Genomic DNA, 22,701 nt, shown 5'->3' with positions numbered 1-22,701 from the left:
TGGTGTACACACACAGGTGTATAGACATCCACATGAGATTTTATAAGTAAAGGTGAATTGGGAAGAGCATTGATTCGTCCTTTTGTTCGGTTGGTTGATTTCTCTATGTGGCTTGAGCAGGATTTACATTTACTTTTCTAGAAGTTTTTTTTTTTTTTTTGCAAGATTTCTTTCTTTCTTTCCCCTCTTTTATTATTTTAGACAGGGTTGTGCTACATAACCCTGGCTGCACTGGCTGGCCTTGAACTCACAATCCTCCAGCCTCACTCAGTCTAAAGTACTGGGATCGCATGTCGACAACAACCATGCTTATAGATAGGTATATCCTTGACCACCACCCTGTCAGCTGTGGAAGATCACGGGTCCAAAAACCAACCGGTCTTGGACTCAGGCTGTGAAGTAGCTCAGGTGCTCAAAGATGAGCTTTCTGAGCAGCTTCAGTCTTGGGGACAGATGGTCTCAGAGTGAATGGGATGGTGACAGTAGACTGGCCGAACATTTCCACTTTGGTACTTCTTAATACTTCATTGAGAAATAATGTAAACATGGTACTTCTGTAGTACACTAAAATGCACATTATTCAAAGTGTCCTTATAAATAATAATATTTATAGTTTAAAACTATGGAGATAAAAATAGTATTTCTTTTTATGTTGTTTTCTTTTGTTTTTAAATAAGCTCCCATATATCCCTGACTGACTTGGAACTGCTATGTAGCCTTGAACTTTCGATCCTCCTGCCTCCACCTCCTGAGTGCTGGGTCACAGGAGTGTGGCACCCATCCTATTATGCCGTGATGGAGGCTGAAGCAGGACTTAATGAACGCTAAGCTTCAAGCACCCAAGACCCCGTCAATAGCTTTTCTTTAATTGCTAATATGGTTGCCTCCCTTTTCCAGATTCTTCATGATTTTTTCAGGGATCGCCTCACATCATTTCTTCACCTTCTTATGAAGGTTTATTTCTTATTGATCTGGAATAGTTCATTGTCTATGGATGATAAACACTTGTCTTTTTCCTGAATACAGCTTTCCATTCATTTATTGTTTTTGTTTTTAATTTACAACAGAAGTTTACAATTTTCTTTTACCTGAAATAACTGTTTTTGTAGTCATTTTCATCTTCTATTTTTAATCTTTAAAAACTTGCTCTTTGCTATAAAACCAGTTAATAATAAATCTTTTTATAGCTTTGAATGTGGTTCATTTATTATCTTTACTTAGTCCTTTAGTGTATCTGGATCAGGTTTACCATTATTATTATTAATTATTATTATTATTAATAAATATAGTCTTTCTAGGAATGAATGCACATTAAGTGTTCAAATTCCTTTCTTCACTCTGAAATGGTTCAGACTCCCCTAGGGAATGAAGCTGCCCATAGTCGGGAGTCTTTTCACCTCAGTTAGCATAATAAAGATTCCATGAGAGATGCCTACAGGGCAACTTCGTCCATCTAGATCAGTGCTGACCTTGGCTTCCTTCCCAGGCAAGTCTAGATAGAGACCAGTTGTCAATAAAAGCTAACATCACATCCATGAATCCACAATTTCATAAAGTATGAAAAGAAAACCTCTCAGGAAGAATAAATAAGAAACCATCATTCTAAAATTACAGAAACAAATATGAAAGAGAAAAATCACAAAATCAGACACCAATAAATAATGCCCCCAAAGAGAATGAAAGTTAAAAATTTACTGTCTTTCAACAGCAACAATCGAAATCAGCCAACAATGCAAATGTCTTCTGGTGACCCCTCTGCACTTGGAGCTGTGGGAACGGGCTGCAGATTTTGTCAGAACCACTTCTGAATTATTGAGACCTGGATTCTTTGTTCTGTGGGTATACCAAAGGGATTGCTAAGGGTTCTCTTTCACTATTGGCCAAGGAATCCCCACTGGACACGTTTTTGTTGATGTGGTACTGTTCTGTCTTGTTGTTTCATTTTGCCTAGTTTTGATCCAGGTGTCGCTATGTAGCCCAGATTGTCCTGACACTTGCTGTGTACCCCAGGCTAGTCTTGACTTTGTGTTCCTTCTGCCTCAGTCTCCTAAGTATTTGCATTCCAGTGTACCTCACCATGGTCAGCCGACAACACTGTTGAGTGACCCTCTCACTGTGTTCCTATATCACTCGCATTGTCCTCCCTTGTTCCCTCTAGCCTGTCCTTCTGCTTTCTTCCATAGAATCTACCAACGACTCACAGAAAGCAGTTTAAGGATGTCTGTAAGGAGGAACAGCTGCACGGTAAAACAGACATTTGGCATCAGCTGAATGTCATTCACAAGGCAGATCACCGTCCCAGTCAGAAGCTTGAGCAAGCAATGGGCAGGCAGCACTCACTCACCTGCTGGAGTTTAGCTCCCACCATGGAGGCACTGATGTCAAGCACGAAAACCACATTCTTGGGTAGAGGAGGCAGGTCTTTGGGAGCAAAGTAGTGCACAAAGTAACCATTCAGAACCTGGTGGAGGAAAATAGAGTAACCGAAGTAGGATTCAGAATAAGTAAGAAAATTATGAGAACAGTCGTTAGAACTTGTAGCACACAAAGATAGCATGAAACTCAAAGATGGCATGAGACAGAGTCTAGGCATCCACACCAAGTAGAAAATTATCTACAGTCTTGCTTCCTCCAAGGGAACTAGTGTTAACTAATATAATAAAGTAGAATCAACTCTTTTAAATTTATTCATCATGGACTGCGGTGAAACTCAGTGACAGAGCGCTTGCCGAGGATATGTAGACCCTTGGGCTGAATCTGCTTACCTTGAAAATAATATAAATGTATACAAGGGTATAGATGCATAGACCATGACAAACCACCGACTTTAATTATGCATCTTCTTCTGACCTTGCTTCTTGAGAACCCTGTTTCTTTCATTATCTGTTTTTACTAAGCATCCTACACAGGGAGGTGTCAAGGTCGTCTGCATTCTCTGCACACATCCACATGGTTTAATATTCTCACCTTGTCTCTGCAGCAATACAACCTGAAGGGAAATAAGCTCCGGAACAGTCTCTTTTAATTAAAGCTGAAGAGGTGCTAAAATTCTAACCTCATCTAAAACACCACAGGGAAAATCATATTACAGATTTCATTTGCTGTCCAGGTTACTGAAGCACGAAATAGGTACCCTTGGCAGCCAGCAAGGGAGCACCTCTGGTCTCTTTGAAGACATATTTGGGGTTTAAACCATTTTACTGAGAACCAGAAAGATCTTTCACTGTCAGGTAAGTGTTGGAGTCCATAGTTCTGAACTGAACAGAAAGGATCATGCTCCACACACGGCGGCATCATGGAAGCCATTACCTGGATGTCACCAACGCTCTGCTCTCTCTTGACATCATATCGAATGATGAAATCTCCCAAAATGCCATTCTGGGCAATCTTAGCTTGTTGGACCACAGTCGGCTTAAAAATAACTTTGGCAAAAGTTTCATTTTGGTGGATGACTGTAGAAGGGGGAGGCCCCGTGTCGCCTGTATGTAAGATATAAACACAACAAATAGCTGAAATTATAAAGCCTTTTCTTGAAGAGAATTACCATTTTGCATAGACACAGGATGTTAGACTTCAATCTATTGGACGTTTGAAGACCTGGTATCTTCTAAGAATGTCTGTCAATTTCTCAAGGCAGAAAGGGTTTGTTTGGGCCCATCGTTTGAGTAGATAAGCCATAATGGAGTGGAAACTGGTCACATTGCAGCCAAGATCAGAAAACAGAGAGATGAATGCCTGTTCATCCCACTTGCTTCTTTTAATCCAATCCAGGACCCCATCCCATAAAACAGTGCCACCCATAGTGAGGGTCATCTTTTCTACCCCAATAAAGCTAATCTAGATAGTCCTTCAGAGGCACGGAGGATTGGATTGTCTCTTGGGTGATTCTGGCTCCTGTCAGATCAAGAATATTAGCATCACAGAAGAACTTATGTTAGGATACTGATTTCCTCTGCACTGGGTGTGAGTCCTTGCATAGGCTATCAAGCCATCTGTAAAATACGTTAATAGGAGTACCGATGTCAGGCTCTTGAGAAGATCCAGTGATGTGATGGGTTTATGTATCACCATCCTAGCTTGTGCTAAGCATCACACCAAGCAATGTTATTACCAAACTTAAGCATCTGCAAAGTAGGAGGAATTCAATATGGCATCGTGGACAGGTCACACTCAGGATGACACATGACTGTCACAAAGAAAGAATCTACAGGTGATGCTGACAGTCTTGTTGAGGGAGAGCGTCAGAGGGTGGGGAATATATTCTCTGTTCTTCACTTACATAGAGTTCAAAGTCAAATACAACTTATCCAGAGACAAGTGAAGTAGGGTGAGAGCTCCTTTGGGAGGCAGGTGCTAAGTGAGAAAAGAAACGTCAGTGGGAAGTATCCTGTTTGATGTACACAATGTAGCAATATGGGTGTACTTAGTGCAAATGTGTGAAAGTGTATGTATGTGTGTATATAACTCATAGATATTTATGCATAAGTTTTATGTACTTTATTCTCTTGTTTTAATTTAAACATGGGAGCTGGAGAGTAGAATGAACTGAACAGACACTCTGTGACAAGGAACATAGTTTGGGCAAGTGAACCCTTCTCTGTTCCTTTCCTTGGAGTAAATGTGCTTGTGGAGCCTCTTATATGGGAACTAGGGGCAGGGATCCACAGACATTACAACTGGCAGAATTGAGATGGGGCTAAGAGTTACTGGGAATCACTTGCCATGCCTTATAAGTTACATGGAAGACCATCAGCGGTCACCCCTCACTTTACTAGGGTCCAAGCAAAGGCTGAAGAGTCACCTACAGTGCACCAAGCAGGCCTCAGCCTCAGAAGAGTAGCATTAGCAATGCCTCGGAACCTTCTAGAAATATCAGTTCTCAGGCCCTTCCCAGAAACTCTCAATCAGAAACTTTGGAGAGAACTTTAACAAGCCCTGCATGTGACTCTGGTTTCTCACAGTGGAAAATAAGGGATGTGCCTTTCACCCAGACCTCATACCACATATGCAGATCATAGCCCTGATCTTTGCAGTATGTAAGTAATTCTAATATTCTGCAATAATCCAATGTATTATCTTTAAACTACCAGCATGCACCCACTTTATCTTGCTCCAAATCTCTCTCATAAAAATGTCTTTTGACAAGTTTCCCAACTTAATCCGTTCATAACAAAATGAAAGTCCTGGGAATTTAAAGACTATCACATCTTTCTTCTGATTTATTTGACTAGGTTCTTTGATACAGACCACGAGAAAGGATGTGTATTATTTTTGTTGCCTGTTGACCTCTGGTGTTCATTCATGATGAAAATTCATGAGTTTCGTATAAATGCTTTATTTCACAGGCCCAAAGAGTGGGTGAATTCTCTATTTGGTTCTTCACCAAGAAGCCAAATTCCTGAGGCTGGCTCCCGCCCACCAAGTGCCATACAGCTAAGGTTTTCTACCAGCATGGTTTCTACCACTATGGGGAACAACTCAAAAGCAGTACCTTTTAAAAACTATTATTATACAGGGGTGCACAGGGGTGCCAGGATACGTGTGCAGAGGTCAGAGGACAACTTTCAGGAGTTAGCGCTCTCCTTCCCTCTTCGATTCCAGGGATCAAACTCAGGTTGTCAGCATTGCAGGGCATGCTCTTTCACAGCCTGGCCTGAGCCACTTGCCCATATCTCTAGAAAATGACAGTGCTCTGGGCTAGGAAGGTGACACAGCGTGAAGGCCCGAGTGCCCATCTTTAACCAGTGTAGAAAGACGGGCATGATCATGAGTGTCTGTAATTCCAGTGCTGATGTGTAGAGATGGGGCCCATGGGGTTCCCTGACCAACCAATCTAGTCAGTTTGTGAGTTCCAGGTTCACTGAGGAATGCTGTCTTTAAAAAAAAAAAAAAAAAAAAGTGTATAGCAACAGAGGAGTTGACCTCTGACCTTCACCTGCACAAACCTGTGCACAAAGGCAGGTGTGCACACCTACACACGCAAACACAAAAGAAAGGGGAAAGTAAAATCCTCTGTATTAAAGAAAGGGAAATCTGATAATTCTATTAATATAGACTTCCAGCTACTCACCTAAACCCCAAAGCAAAATAATCCTATTTAATACTATTGAGGTTTCCTTGCTCTGAACTAGGGCTCATGCTGCTGGCTGTCACAGTACTTCATAAGCACAGTGAGCTGAGTTCGCAGGGCCCTTCCCCGTGTTCTAAAGACAATGAAGCCCGGAAAGGAAGGCTTTGCAAGCTGACCAGAAGAAGGAAACCACTGCCACACCTGTTTAATAAGAGGCCTTGTTTGTTTCCTTCCTCTTTGTTTTCTGCCCACTTGGTTAAGGGGAAGGAGTGAAGTGTGGCAACTGCCACAGTTAAGGGCACTCTATCTTGTCAACTGCCATCAAGAAAATGTACTAGCTGCTCCCTGTACCCAGGGACTCCTCTCAGGCCACCAGCCTGTCCTCCTGCATAAAGACTGGACTTCAAAAGGAAGAAACAGTATTGTCTGTGGACGCCACGTAATAGCAAAAAAAAGTCAGTGCTTGTGTTTCACAGACCCTACGTGACTGGCTCAATGGTTCAGTTTTACATCTGGCAAACTGGAGCCCCACCAGCATGCATCATTGCTAGGACCATGTTGATCATGGCTCCAGGCACGTAATAGTTGTTCAATACATAATAGCCCATGTATTCATGAGTTTTCTTGTATAGTGTGAAAAAATGCCTGATACAGCAACTTAGGGCAGAAAGGCTTCATTTAGACTCAGTGTGAGTGTACAGTCCATCACCGTGGAGGAATGACAGCAGAGGAGGCCAAGCAGCTGGTCACATTGTATCACTTGCTTTCTGCTTTTCTCCTTTTAATTTCTACAACCCCAGCCCATTGGATGGTACTGCCTCCTGCACCCTGCGGGCTTAGCCTCTGGTCCTCAGAGGAATGACTCTGGAGGCCCCTCACAGACATGCCCAGGGGCGAGTCTCTTGGCAACTCTAAATTCAGTTAAGAGGGTGATGGAGCTTTAACCATCACAGATCCTCTCTTTTGGAGTCATTTTCTATGCAAATTAAAAGGGAAAAAAAACCTATTATCTTTCTATAACAGCTAGTCTTCATTTGGAATCACAGTTTGTTTACCCATGACAGCTTGATGAAAACAAGGCCTGGTAAGTTCTTATGAACATTATTGATCTGGAATGTAAGAGTGTCTATATAAAGAATAATTTTATAAAGTGCAATGAAGGTAGCTGCTTCTTAGAGAGCCCCCTGAGAGGGTGTGCAGAATTCTCACATGAATGCATGCATATGCTTTTCTGAAATGAAGATTCATAACTTCTGCTAAAGAAATTCAAGTTTATAAATGCTATTTTACTTTCTCTGTTTGATCCTACCCTTTAAAGACAAAACATGCATTTGGTTGGTATATATAATCTATTATATATTGTTTCATATCTAGAGAGAGGTTCAGAGGTTCAGAGGACACAAACTTTCAGTCTTGGCTTTATGCTAAACCACGGATGCTAGTCACAAACAGATATTCTTTTAGACAACCACAAATGTTGGGGGAAGGAAGCCAGTTACTACATAAAGTGTCTAAAGGGGAAAATACATAGGGGCCAAAGAACCATGCTCAAGGACACTGGCTGGAAGCTACAGCCCCGAGAGCTGATGAGCAGAGGGATTTCCTGGATTCTGTTTCCTGTGGGCTTTGGATTTGGCTACTGTCAACCCCAAAGCTGCCAATACCTGGTCCTTCTACAAAAGGATTTCCAAACAAACACTGCCTGCTCATTTCCCCTGAAAAGAGGCTAGATGGCCTAGGTGTGTTTATAAAAATTCACCAGCTGAGCTACTCAGTTAAATTCCAGGCAGTCAAAAAATACTATGACTTATTGGGCAGCTACAATTTGATGGTTCCAGTAAAGACAAAGGTCATGCAGATCAGCTGAGTATTGTAATAAAAACTAAGCAGCGGCAATGAGAAGAAACTGGTTACTTTTTACAAATCTCTCACTAAATAAAGTTTTCCTATTGGAAAGGATTCTTCTCACGTGTTTGATGTGATGGTTACTATTGATTGTCAGCCTCCCAGGACCCAGAGTTCCATAGGAGACACACTTCTGGGCCTGTCTGTGAGGACTCATCTACAGTGAGCTAAGTGATGTAAGAAGACCCATCCTGAACGTGGGAAGCACCATCCATCAAACTGGAGGCCCAGACTGAATACAAAGGACGAAGAGAGCCGAGATCTGCTCTCTGGTTCTGACTGCAAATACAATGTGACATCAGCCTCACCCTCCCATCTCCATGGCTTCCCCACACAATGAACCGAGCCCCTTGAACCGGAAGCTGGAACAAGCCCTTCATCCTACGCTGCTTCTTGATTAGTGTCAGCAATTAGATAAAAGTAACTTACATTGTTGGTGTGTGTGTGTTTTTCTTTTTGGAGAAAGCATTATATAAGCACAATAGCATCATATAGCACAGCAGAGAAGAATAATGAAAATTTACATTTTAGAACTCAAGAGGTCTTTTTTATAGTTAAGTGGTGTTTGCCGAAATTTCTTAACAAGTTTGCATTTTTCGCTACCTCTTTAAGTTTCTTTCTCCCTTAAATAATATATTACGGACTCTCGGTTTTCCATAATTGAGTGTGAAGAAAGCTCATACATGTTGACCACTTAACATGAAGGAGATTGTTATATCCATAGATGGCTTCCATGAGACAACTGAAGACACTGATTATGGAACTCTGTGGGCAGACACAGCAGAGGCCAGCCTGACTTTAGCCACAGCTGCGACTGATGGCTTCCTTCACACAATGCCATCCACCTCACACACTAGAAGAATCAAAAAAAACCCAAAAAACCAAAGTGAAGTCCTACAGGAAGAACAGGCTGTTCCCACTCCCTACCTAAAGAGGGAACGCCAGGCTTTGGTGACACACTCATCTCTTAGCATGCTATCCACAGATGGCCCCAACCGAACTCCAGTCAGAACAAGGAAGGTGACATGGGCTTCCATGCCAGGATGAAGAAGGAAAACAAAGCTCACTCTGGAGCCAAATGATTCACACCTGAGTCACCCCTGAGCTAAACAACACCGAAACGCTTCGCGTAACAATTAGTTGCTTTCCTGGCAAAAGTTCAGAGATCTCACCAAAGCCAAATCGGGCTATGCCCTTCAGCTGCTGAATGGCAGCCAGATCCGAGGAAGAACTGGGGGTTCTGTGGTGAGTCACAATACTGTCCTTTAGTAACGGACACTTGCCGGATTTAGAAAATAAAAATACAGGATGTCCGCTTCTACTTGAGTTTTGGACAAATCGTCAATAGCTTTCAGTATGTCCAAAGTGTTGCATGGCATCCGTGGCTTCCCCACAAATAAAATGTAAGTAGGCATCAAGATTTCACCCAGCAGCCCTAGCAAAGAGCGATTTAATTTAGAATTTTTTGAACCAATTTCTTCTAGAACCAAAATGGGTAATTAATATGTCTGCCCTCTAATCCCTCCATGATAGCAAAAGGAGAGATAGACCCAAGACCTGGCAAAACCAAAGCAGTAAACTGTTGAAAACTTAACGTCTCTTTATTACAAAGTCCTTTCTTTCTTAATTCATTGAACAAAAACTTCATGGGCATCCATTCCATGCCAGGCACTACCGCAAAGGACTGAAAATATACTCTCAAGAGCCCTGACAACCAAAGATAAAGTCAGTTGTAAAGGATAACATTCATAAAAAAGTTGAGGAATAGGTTTGATTCAGCCTTCCTGAACATATGGCACTGTGTTGGTCTCAAGTCAAAGAGACCACTTGCACCACAGTGAGTCTCTGAATCTCAGATAGATGTGTCAACAGCTTCTACTTCCAGTGCAAAGGGGAGTGAAGCTGTGATTTAGCGATTCTCTTCTTTCTAGTTAAGCTATTCCGTTTCCAGGATTATTGAAGTCAAAAGAGTATAGGAAGTTTTGACGTGAGGGGGTTGAGACAACTAAACACAGGCTCAGCTCAGATCTTTCGCTTCTCTGTCTCAAGTGCCTGTGATGCTGAGTCAAAGCTGGGGTGGCAAGAGGCAACCTTTACAGGTTATGTAAGCAATTTTGAGCTGACCTGATTCCAATAGTAAAAACCTTACTGGTAAGAAGGTGAACAACAGATACTTTTCAAAAGCTCTAATGGCAGGTTGGGGAAACAAGGGATTCAGCAGACGGGGGAATGAGAGAAGGAAGGGATATTATAAGAGTATGCATTCACGAAATTGTGAACACACAGGTTTGTTTGTTTTTAAAGACCTAAAGTCAAGATTATTGTGGGGGTTTCATGACATCCCAAAACAATGCTGCTTCACTTAAAAGCTGCTTCTTTTGGTCAAAATCCTGACCTAGTTGATGCCCCTAAATTCTGCTGGGAAGCCCATAGTAGTGACTCCAAGCCTTTGCTAGGCATGAGAATGTCAGTATATTTATGAACATATCTGCCTGATATCTAGAGGACGGAGAGATGAGTGGGTGCCTGGGGCTAGGGTGGTGACCAGGTGACTGCACAGAGATATAGATATCTGGGGAGTGCTACAAAGTATTCTAAAATTAGTTTGTGGTGATGGTTGTGCAACTATGCAAACACTAAAATGCAATGAATTTCATCCTTACGGTAAGTAATTTTTATAGTATGAAATTAAACCACAATTAAAATAAATAAGATGGATATAGCAGTGCATGCCTGTAAACTCAACACTACGGAGGTTGATGAAGGAGGATCATGAGTTTGAGACCAACCTTGGCTCCTAAGTGAGATCTATCTCAAGGAAACAAACAAAACAGAAAAAGGAGAACTGGCTGGGGAGGAACCCTGCTAAGAGCAGGAGGTTAAGTGCTACGAGCCGAAGAGAAGGTTGTTTATGAGATGAATGTGTTAGCATGCTGTGTTAGTTACGTCTCTCATTTCAAAATCCTCCATTAAAGCAACTCAGGAGAAGACGGTTTTACTTTATCTCACAGTTTGAGAATACAATCCATCACGGCTGGGGAGTCAGGAGAAGGAAGTGGTTGGTCACTGCTGTGGATGCAGAATGGCCCTCACAGGCTTCTGTATTTCAATACTTGGACTATTTGGGAAGGATTCGGAGGTTAGCCTCATCTGAAGAGCTGTGCCATTAGGGGTGCCTTTAAGGTTTCAAAAGCCATTATGAGGTAGCTTCTCTTTCCTGCCTCTAATTTGTGGGTGAGTAGACACGTGTGTTGAAATACCCTGGGAAAAAAAGTTTTTCAGACAGCATCTGTAAGGCTTGCTTCTTTATAAAGAAAACAAGCATGAAAAGATATGGACTAACGAGGTTGTTATAGAAACAGAATGAGACTACAGCATGGGCAACACTCTAGTACCTAACAAAATGATGCTTGGGCCAGATGCATCCTTCAAGACCAATACAAGCAAAAATCATATTATTCAATGAAATAAGCCAGACTCAGCAAGATTAATCTACGTGACATTTCTTACATGCAAAATCTAGATTTAAAATCATACATGTTTGCATTTGTGTTGATGCATATAAGATATGGAACTGGAGAGGGAACCCTGAGAAAGAAGAAAGAGATCCTGACATAGCCAGAAAATGCAGAGAGTAATGGAATATTTGTGGGGAGGAAGGAGAGAGGGAGACTAGCTTGACGAATGGAAGGGAGCCAGCCAGCAGGAGAGAGGGATGTGAGGAGAGGGGAGGAAGGAACAAAAACGAAGGAAGTCTAATGACACATGTGCGTGAAGATGCCATGATGAGACACACGGCTTTGTCTTCTAATCTAAAAATAAATAAATCATTTTTTTTAAAAAGATGAAATGGAGCCATAGGTCAGAGACTCATTTAGACAAATTGCAAACATCTGATTTCTTAATCACAGATAGAACTATCTGAGAAATGAACACCCAGCCTTGGGCCAGGCTCTCTCCGTTCCAGCTCACGTTCTGGGGCAAGCCTGACTCTAGTGTGATCTCTACCCTAGATTTATTTTGGAAACACACAAGGGTGTCCAGACAAAACCACAACATCCTGCCGGGGTCACCATTCTCAGAACAACAACAGCTGAGCTGGAAAGATCAACGGGAACGTTAGTGAGCAAGTCTGCCCCCTGCATGGGGCTAAAGGACACCCCAGTGAAATCTGCAGGTTCCGGAAGACAGAGATCTGCTTTGATACAAGGAGTTGGGGGAAAATTTTAAAAATAAACAGGCCTGAAGAGATCAATGGTCAAGAAACAATTCTTGGAGATGCTAAGAAGCTCCAACTATAAACAATAAGCAACCAACAGTCATAACTCATACCCTGCCCATAATCCACATGAACAGAGGCACGCAGCACATATTCAGCTCTGAAGAGTCATGGGGGTTCTGAAAATCAGGCAAGCATACATTTCAGTTGCCTTCAGTTCATCCTGAGGATATAGTCACTAACCTTGTGTGTTCGAGGAGGCTCACTACCCAGGCATTTCACTGCCACGAGACTCTACCACCACTGGGAAGCTTTTTCCACTGAATAATAATTCTTCAAACAGCTAAAGCTAGAAAAAATTCCCTCTAAAGTTACTATTAGGGAGGCAGTAGTTTCGAGAGCATTCTCCATTTTTTTTTTAAGTATTTGCTTTTGAAGATGCCGTATTAGTAATAAGCACTGTTTAAAAGGCGTTAGATTAGATCCTGCAAAGAGACAAAGGTTGATGGGAGACAGATAGACCTCTGAAGGCACTTTATATGCTTCAAGATGTCTAGAGGGAAAAGGTAACTGTAAGGAATATAACAATGATAATGATACACAGCAATTATTAAGCTCTTACTCTGGGCCAAGAGGCTTCTGTGCGGTGTGCCTCAGATCACCCTGAGACAGCCTCTACCCCTGCTGCAGTTGCGGGAGCTCCGTTTCACACAGTTGTGGTGAGTTCCTGATTTCCTTCCAGTTTATACCAATAATCTATGAGCCAAAATCTATGAGCCGTGTAACCACTCCCCACAAGGCATGAGGATGAAGGCTCGGATTTCCTGCCATTTCTGAATGTCAGACTCCTCGACAACAGTTTGGCTTTCACAGTCGCATGGGGCTGGCAAGGGTCAACTGTACTTTTTGTTTTAAGATGTGCCTGCTCTGGACTAGGCTAGCAGCCACGGGCTCTTAACTCAGAGTCTTCCCTTTCACCTGTTCATGTCTCATTGGCTGTTCCCCTGTTCCCAAGGTCACAGATACCTGAAACTTTGTACTCCACCCTGGGGTGATGTTTGAATACAGTTATCTTATTACTTGATTCGATTTGACATTCAGCAGTATTTGTGTGTCAAGCATGAAGACAGACACAAGTAAGTGCTTAATATGAATTATTATTTGGATTAATGATGATTTCTGAATGGCAGAATGAGCGGGTCTCTGTTTCTTGTGCCTTTTTATGGACTCTTCTCTCTGCATGTTTGTTTCATCCAGTTCTAATGTGTCAGTTTTTGCTTTGTCTTATATTATACTTTATTGTTGTCCCATAGAAGCCTGTTCGTTTCCTAATGAGAAACGGAAAGGGAGTGGATCTGGATGGGATAAAAAGTTGGGATAGAGCTTGGAGGCGTAGCGGGGAGAAATCTATAATCAGGATATATTATGTGGAAAAAAATTATTTTCAATAAAAGACAAATATGTAATATGTATAAATATATAATACATCTGAACGCTTCTACAGTAATAATAGACTTCAGTTTTTAAAATATACATGTATATATATCACATTAAATCTTTCATAATTACTTCTGATTTAAAAAAATCAGAATTTAAGAAAAGCCTGACTTTTGAGTTTCTATGTTAAAAAATGGTTGCTTAATATCCCGTATAGATTGGAACCCATTATTTTCAGTACTGAGTACTGAGTCTTGTTCTTCACTCAGCCTAGTAAAGTCTGGTTCTCTGAGCTCTAGCCTAGCTGCCCTCTGACTTTTCACCTTGAAAGCTTTACTGTGCTGTCCAGTCTAGCCTTGATCTTACTCCACAGCTCAGGCTAAACTTTCAAATCTCCTCCTTCAGCCTCCCAAGCAGCTGGGATTACAGGTGAGTGCCGCTGTCTCCAAACACGTTTTTCTTTGAAAGAATATAATATAACATTATTAAATATTGAAAAGAAGATTGATGGGGCTAGGAGAAGAGGCCATTGGTAGGGCTCTTGACTAACATTTTCAAAACCTTAGCTTCCAGTTCACTCACCATAAAAAATATGAATTGTTATAGAACATAGCCATAACCCTATGCCCTTAATATGAAATGATCGTTCTATGGAACTCTCTAGTCTCTGTCTGACATGATTAATGTCATTATGCCTGCTCTGTCCAACATATTTGATAGTGCCGTGCATGCTGATATGTTTTGTCTTTTCCCCATTACATGATGAGTCTCTTTTGATCCTTGCTCATTCCTAAATGCTCCTATATTGTTAAATATTTAGACTGATAAGATATTTTGTCTGCTTAATACTATTAGCTTTCTGGCTGTAACAACCTCAATATACTAAAAAATTTTACCTACAATCAGCTCATCAGAGGGGGTTACAATGTCAAAATACTTAAACATTTATTCATCTCTTGAAGGAAGATGGGTCTTTAAAAAATAATTATACACTGTTAAATCCCAGCACTAGGGAGTCAGAGGCAGGTGAATCTCTGTGAGTTTGAGACCAGCCTGGTCTACAGAGCGAGTTCCAGGACACACTCCAAAGCTACACAGAGAAACTCTGTCTTGAAAAACAAACAAACAAACAAAAACAAACCAAAAAAGAGTTATACAAACCCTTGTCTTTGTTGACTTCCTTCCAATTTCCATAAACATGCAACCTTTGGGGAAAGGGCACCATTTCTTTTACAGAGATCAGGAAATCCCAGCCCCAGTGAATGTCCCCTAAGACCTGAGCACAGTCAGTCACAACTTACCTTCCGCCGTGCCACTGCCCTTCTTCCTGCTGTTGTGAAGAGGCAGCACCTCCAAGGCTGAGATACCCGACCTCTCCAGAACATTCACCTCCACAGTCAGCCTCCCCACCAGCTGCTGGGGGCGCACGCTGATAGAATGCTCGTATTTCCCCAGCCTCCTCTGCAGAAGTTCCTCATAACTGAGGAGGAAAGCGGCTTTGTCCTTGCTGGGAATCACTAAGGAAGCTCTGAACATGTCAGCCCCTTTCTCCCTGTTAGGAAGTAAAAATGGATCACAAATAAGCTCAGGGGATGGGAAGTCTGTTTCCCTCCTCCAGATACCTGGCATACTTGCCAAACAGACTTTTAGGCCGAGCCATATGAGAGCCCTAAGAAAAGAGAAAGGAAACTTATGGGCATTCTTCAAGGGTACAGCGTTTGCCCAGTGAGCAGGATGGCCTAAATTCAATCCAAGTATCATTAAAAAAAAACTTTTTTTTAAAAAAAAGATCAATTTTGATTTTGGAAGAAGTATAGATCTATACTAGAAGATGGCCACTGTCATGGTTTGATCTGAAGTGCCCATCCCCCACAGGCTCCTGTGTTGGTTGGGCACTTGGCCACGAATCAATGACACTGTTTTGGGGAGTTGTGAAATCTTTGAGTTTAGCTAGAGGAAGTAGGTTATCAAGGAAAGATCGCTGAACGATAATAGATCAGCTCAGTTTCTGGTTAGCTTTCTCTGGTCCTGATGATGCCACATGGGACACCCCAGCACAAACTCCTACTTCCCAGACAGTGGCTCCCACCATGTGCCTTCCCTATTGTGATGGATATGACTCTCTGAAACCAAGAGCCAAATACATTCTTCCTCTCCTCAGCTACTTCCATCAGAGTTGTTTGCCTCCTACCAAGGGCCAAGGAATACTGAGTAAGAGAGAATTCAAATCTGGCCGCCTCCCTTAACTCTCCCTGAGACAGACCCAGTGAGATGCTATAAAAAGTACAGTTCAGAGGTGAATTATTGGAACAGTGAGCTTGGACAAGATGTGAATGGGGCTCTCACTGTTACAGGTGTGGCCAAGAAATGTAGACATCTTACCTAATTGTAAAGTCCATAATACATCACAGTTTTGCACCTTGGTGATTGTGTTTGTCAGTAAATAAAATAAATGACCATGGAAGTTATAACAATCCTAGCCATGGCAAATGTTTTCAGGACTTGGGGTTCAGGTTGTCTGCATTAAGGTGGTAGAATACCAACAGTGGTTAAGACACTCAAGAACATTTTAAGAAAATGTGTGTGTTGGGGGAAGAAACCTTTAAACACGAATTCTACAACTCAGAACATTTTGGAAGAAGCTGCAGAAAGAAGAGACTCAAACTGTCAGGAGAAATCTTAGCAAAACTACAAGCTCTGAATTTTGAAAAAATATATCAGAAAAAGAATTTTTTTTTAAAAGGGACCAGCCAGGAGAGACCTTTACAGTTCCCATAGGAAAGGCTCACTGTACTCCCTCCTGGAACTGGAAAGAGATACAATTACTGAGACAGAAGTTTCGCCCCACACTAGGCAGATAAAATGGAAAAGAAATGACGCAGATCCCGTTAAAGTAATATGGCAGAACGTGTGATGGAGGGAGGTGGAGAAGGAATGGCATTAGATCACCTTCAATCCATCACTAGTGAAACCAGATTTGATTACACAAGACACTGGAAGAGTAATCCAAAGTTCAGGAGGAAGTTACTTTCATCTTAAGTTCCATTCACAGCCAAAACATTGAGCCAGGTCTCCGAAAGTTTGTCTGTCTTGCACCATGCTGAGAAAGTTACCTCAGAATATACTTTCACCAAAGATGAGAACCATAAAAGAGGAGGAGGATATGGAATTAAAGAAATAACAAAACCATCACACAACAAAAGGGAGATCCCAGAGTAGATGTTTTACAGCAAATCCGCCAAGCAAAAGCAGTATGTTGCAGAGACAGGACTTGGCCATGTTTTCGCCGTTTATGGAACCAGAATTTGCCCTCATCTTTCATTTGACTTGTAATTGATGTTGGCCAGGCATCCAGGGTGTGGGCTGACTGGATGCCATTGCATCCAGAATCCCGGTTATAACTAATCATTTTGTTATTATTTCAAACAAACTATGTGTCTTCATAGATGCTAATCTTGACAAAATTAACTCCTATCTCAAAAGAAAAGCAATTAGAAGTTCTAGGACTCATGGTTCAACTAAATTAAACAGGGCCACCATCCTGAGCAATTCTGATGGAGACAACTCAGGACACAGCTGCAGCTCAGCAAAGCCAGCTTCCAATAACTTGCTGCACCAAGGGAGATGGCATCTAGACGCATTGTGCAGCCTCCCACCAAACAAAGAGATGGAGCATAGGATTGTGGGAAGGGGAAAGGGGAGAGGGTAGGTCAAAGTTCAGTCAGTAATTGTTTGAACAGGCTCAAAGCAAGCAGGGTTGTGTGAAGCCATCAATGTCACCTTGACTGGAATACTTCACCGTCCTGTGTCCTTGGGAACTGTAATGTTAGGATAAAGGTGGAGCCGTCTATCTGTATCTGAATATCTGGGCTGGCTTTACTTTTCAGAATCAGAGTGAAGCCAGGTCTTTCACACAGAATGAGCTCCTCCGTTCTCACTGATGGCATTTCTGACTACCAAGTCCTGTGACCTTTGAGAACTAGTTTTGCCCAAACAATGTCCCTTTATGAGTGAACCAAATGAGGTTTACAAATATGCAACCTTTTGTCTAGATACTAAAATGGCTTTTCTGTGAAGGGAAAGGAAACCTTCCAAATGGTCTAGTGGGGGAGGAGGATAAAGTCTTTCTGTACTAGACAGTACCTGTCGATATCAGTCATCATTACAAGGAAATGCTGGGACTGGAAAGACGGCTCAGTGGGTAAAGTGCTTGCTGAACAAACACGAGGACCTGAATTCAGATCCCTAGCATGGACAGAAAAGCCAGGTAAGGCTGTGTTCACCTGTAATCCAGGCATGGGGTTGGGGAGACAGAGGTTTCCTTGAGTGATCACTGGCAAGCCGGTCTAGCCAAAACAGCAAAAGACTAGGATATCTGGTCTTCCTCCAACCATCACACACTCATTTACATGTGAGTGCATACACACACACACACACACACATACACCAGTCACCCATAAAAGTGTGTGCACACACACACTTAAGAGCATAGGTAGCTTGTTGGTTTTAAAGAATGCAATTATTATTTCAGACCAGAATGTATATGTTAATAATTCTGACATTGCAAAAACAAATTATATATAACAAGCAATGGGTACAACAATTGAGAAGGGACGGGGTGAAGGGTGGAAAAGGATATTCCCATTTAAGATGTTGGAGATAGCCTAACATAGTCTACAGATGGAGAAAGAAAATGACATTATAAAATTTTAGCTTTAAAAATGGCATTGAACTTCATAGTAGACTTTATAGATAATATTTTGTTTTGATGAAGAAATCAATAAAAATCATAGAGTTAGGGAGGTAACCAAGAAGGCAACTGTACACAATTTTTAGAAATACATATTCTAGAAAGCAAGGTGAGGCACAGTAAACCTCCCTTATTATTGTGTTTGTTGCTGCATTTTAATTAGGTATACTGATTATTTTGATTAAAATTAAAAGCATTTGGAGAAAGAGAACAGCTAGACAAGAAGGTAAAGGAAGGAACTCTTGGTTTGATTGGATTCTAGTTGCTTAATTAGCTGGTACTTACTCATTATTGTCTGTGGTTTTGTTTCTTTTTTCTTCTATCCTATCACGGCTTTTCTTTGCTTTCTCTACAATTTCACTCTGATATACTTTGTCTCCGATAAGCCTAAAACACAAGACACAGCGATGTGTTACCAGCTCCAAGACAAACTCCAGCACAGATCTCAGAGCCATGACAACCCCAGAAAATGTTTGTATGTGCCTCCTGGGTATGCAGATAGAATGTGTTTCAGACAGAGCACCAGCCTTAAAGCGTTCATTCCACTCAAGAGCAATTTTCATCAAGACCAAAGGACAGCACCCAACCCAAGGTACCTTCATAATTCTACGGGAGAAAACCCTGATATCTCAGCTCCCACAGGAGCCCAGCAGGTTGTAACTTTTCCAGATCAAAAATTAAACACAAAATATCTACCATAGTTATAACTCTATTTCTTGGATCAGAATAAGAGGAAATATATTTGATCTAATAGCTCTAAGGTTTTATACTATCTCACTGTTCATGTCTCAATTTAATCATAGCCCCTTCTAATCTACTTCCCTGATTTCCCATTCCAACGGAGCCCTTCTTTGACAGAAATGATGGTAATAATTATAATATTATTAATATTATATAATATTATAATAATTATTATATAATCATTATGTATATAATAATTATGATACCAGCCTAGGCTACACAGTAAGACTTTGTCTCAGAAAACTCAAATGAAAGTCCCTCTCAATCTTTATAGTGAAAAGTTCACTGCCATCTAAAATGATCGCATTTACTAATTCATTTGTTTAATTACTGGCTATTTCTCCTTCACTGGAATTTCTAGAGCAGAGCAATGTTCTCCTTCCTTATTATGCCAACACCCTCACAGAGTGTCTGTCCTAGAGTGGACATGATGGATGGAGAGAAGGAAAGAAAGAGGGGAAGGAGGAAAGTAGACGATGAAGAATGAAATGAAAGAAAACAGAGGAGGAGGAGAAGGGATGGAGAGGAAGAGCGAGAGAGAGAGCAGAAGGAAAGCATACAAGCATCCCTTTTGTTCTTAGATCACCTGCAGGCCATGAATCCTCAGAATTTGATGGCTATGGACCCCGTACTCTCTCAGGTTCCTCTTGACCATCTGCGGACAGCTGTCTACATCACTTACATGGTGAAGTTGGTGATGAACGCTGCTTCTGGAATCTGCATCTGGAACTCCACATCCTGGTCCTCAGAAGCCCTGTTGAGCATTCTGCAGGAAACTGTGGTGAAGGCATAGCGAGAAATGATGGTCGACTTGACCGAGAACTCCGTCATCAAGGGCTTGGCTTTCTGGGGGAGTTAAAATGCACACTCTTCTCAGGGATTCATGAAAATGGATTTGAACACTTGAGGTTAGTAGGCGTGAGTCTTTTCCCACATGGGAAATAATCTCCAACTTGAGAACCTTTGGAATATGATTCCTCTGCCCTTTCTGTATCTTGTCCTTAATTCTCCATTTTAACTCATTTCCCTTGTAAAACCAGCTCTTATTGAAAAATCGATTCATGATGTAGAACCAACTGTTCAAAACTAACTTTAGCCAAGCAGTGGTGGCACATACCTTTAACCCCAGCACTTGGGAGGCAGAGGTGGGCGGATCTTTGAGTTCGAGGCCAGCCTGATCTACAAGAACAAGTTCCAGGAGAGTCAGAGAAACCCTGTTTTGAAAACAAAGACAAAAAGCAACCAAACAAAAAAATTTGATAAGAGGACACAATTTCCATTGTAACAAAAAGTCATGTTGCTTAAATAGCTCAATAAATCGTTGAAATTTTAAAAGTATGTAGCATCCCATAATTTGTGCTGCAAACTTTTAGATAACAATACAGGACCACTTAGCTGACCACAGCTTCAGAGTGTGCCCACCGGCGTGCTCAGATTTTCACGCTTATTTCCATATTCACTCAGAGAAAACTGTAGCCATGGGCTTCCCCACATGGATTACAGCTACATAATTATAAATGAGTTATTATAGAAATTAGTACCAAACTCGAGAGATTATCTAGATTTGGAACCTAGAAAAAAGAAAACCTAAGTTTGTGATAGCTGCATTTACCACAAAAGCTTCTTTCAAAAAAATTTTTTTTCATGTGTATACATGTGCTGGCATGCATGACATCATACATGTAGAGGTCAGAGGTAACTTATAAAAGTTGCTTCTCTCCTTCCACCATGGGGGTCCCAGGGTTTGAGCTCATATCAGCAGGCTTGGAGGCAAGCCCCTTCAGCGGCTGAGCAAACTTCTTGTAAGGGCAGTAGCTGTGGTGCAATTTAAGAACTCAATAAAACTGTTCCTTGCTTTGTTTTTTTTTTTTTTTTTTTTTTTTTTTTTTTTTGTAGCTCCATCTGGTGACAGCTGGCAGTAGAAGTCTTTCAAGAAAGGAAACCTTTATGAGGAAATGCACCCCTAACCTTGATTCCCTCACCCTTACTCCAGGAACTGGCTGAGCAACTGACAAGATTATGGGTTGATTGTATGCCCCTCCCCTTCCAGTCCGGCTGGAAGTCTTTTTTTTTTTTTTATTGAGAATAAGAAAAAAAAAGTTTCCGCCTCCTCCCAGCCTCCCATTTCCCTCCCCCTCCCCCCACTCTTCTCTCCCTCCCCCCTCTCTTCTCCCCCTCCCCCCACTCCTCTCCCCCTCCCTCTCCTATCCAAAGAGCAGTCATGGTTCCCTGCCCTGTGGAAAGTCCAAGGTCCTCCCCCCTCCTTCCATGTCTAGGAAGGTGAACATCCAAACTGGCTAGGCTCCCATCAAGCCAGAACATGAAGTAGGATCAAAATCCCTTGCCATTGACCTTGGCTTCTCATCAGTCCTCATTGTTCGCCATGATCAGAGAGTCCGGTTTTATCCCATGCTGTTTCAGTCACAGTCCAGCTGGCCTTGGTGAGCTCCCAATAGATCAGCCCCACTGTCTCAGTGGGTGGGTGCACCCCCCATGGTCCTGACATCCTTGCTCGTGTTCTCCCTCCATCTGCTTCTCATTGGGACCTTGGGAGCTCAGTCTTAACCGCCCCTTGTGATGATATTCAGCTGGATTTGGGTGGCTTTGACAACAGAAAGTCCAAGATCAGTGTTTTGTCAGGGCTCAGTGTTGGGGGCTCCCATCCCAGCTTGCAATGATCCAGGTTCAGATGTGTGTGTGCATGTATGGCATTTTCAGTGTGTGTGTGTCTGTGTCTGTGTATAAAGAGAGAGAAAAAACAACACAATGAGAGAGAGCTAGAAAGAGAGAGAAAGCAATGAGAGAGAGAGAAAGAGAGTTCCAATACCTCTTCTTACAAGGACATAAATCCTCCATCCATTCTCACTCCATAGACTGAGGCAGCCAATCACACACAGCAATGATCACATTGGTGATCAACACCCAGACACAGAGATGGGACTTGCTACTGCCCACCAGTATGTGGGCATTCAACCCTCACCCGCTCAGTTTCTTTACAAACCTACAGGCATTTCCCAAACACACATCAGGCTGTGACAAGTTCATGTCAAGCATATTGGTCCTCTGATGGAGAAGGTGGGTAGAACCCTGTTTCTAAGGAGCTCTTTCATGGGCTTCTATTACTCAAAATCAGCAGAAAAAAAAAACACCATGTATTTGAGAAGTAGGCATGCATCACACATTGTGAATACAAAGGAAATGTACACCCACGGGAGGTCGAGTCAAACATGTGAGCAGGAACAGGAAACTTAGGTGTGCTCCACACAAGGGTGACAGCAATACTCATCTTTTTGTCAGTTGATAACAGGAATAAAAAGACTTCCAGACCTTATAGCTCTTGGTGGGGGCGGGAGGGGAAGCTGACAACTAATGGGGGAATGAGAGGGTTACTGTGTCTCTCTGAAACAGACAAAAGACAAGATTGGTATGAAGTTTTGTTAAGTAATCATTAAGTGTGTCGAGGGGGGAATGAAGCATATTTGAAATAAATTTTACTTAAAGAAGAAAAGAAATTCCGCAGTTTGGTCCAAGGAAGAGTTATTTTTAAATCTGTGGTTGCCTTCTTACAACCTAACCTGG

General features: G+C 41.9%; 1 protein-coding gene across 1 annotated transcript in view; it reads right to left on the bottom strand.

Annotated features, from left to right (window-relative positions):
- The window catches only part of Itih5 (inter-alpha-trypsin inhibitor heavy chain 5), a 91,429-nt gene that overhangs the window by 38,433 nt on the left and 30,295 nt on the right, over positions 1–22,701 (bottom strand). The window contains exons 3-7 of the mRNA XM_050150510.1: positions 19,805–19,968; positions 18,667–18,768; positions 14,933–15,183; positions 3,310–3,479; positions 2,345–2,461 (exon numbers count right to left, since the gene is read on the bottom strand). Of these exons, the coding sequence (XP_050006467.1) occupies positions 2,345–2,461; positions 3,310–3,479; positions 14,933–15,183; positions 18,667–18,768; positions 19,805–19,968 (804 nt within the window). The remainder of the gene's footprint in view (positions 1–2,344; positions 2,462–3,309; positions 3,480–14,932; positions 15,184–18,666; positions 18,769–19,804; positions 19,969–22,701) is intronic.

The sequence above is a fragment of the Alexandromys fortis genome, unplaced genomic scaffold, assembly GCF_014885135.2.
Source record: "Alexandromys fortis isolate MF-2015 unplaced genomic scaffold, M_Fortis_MF-2015_v1.1 scaffold_69, whole genome shotgun sequence".
NCBI lineage: Eukaryota > Metazoa > Chordata > Mammalia > Rodentia > Cricetidae > Alexandromys > Alexandromys fortis.
The sequence above is the reverse complement of the archived record's forward strand: the minus strand, read 5'-3'. Positions and strand labels throughout refer to the sequence as shown.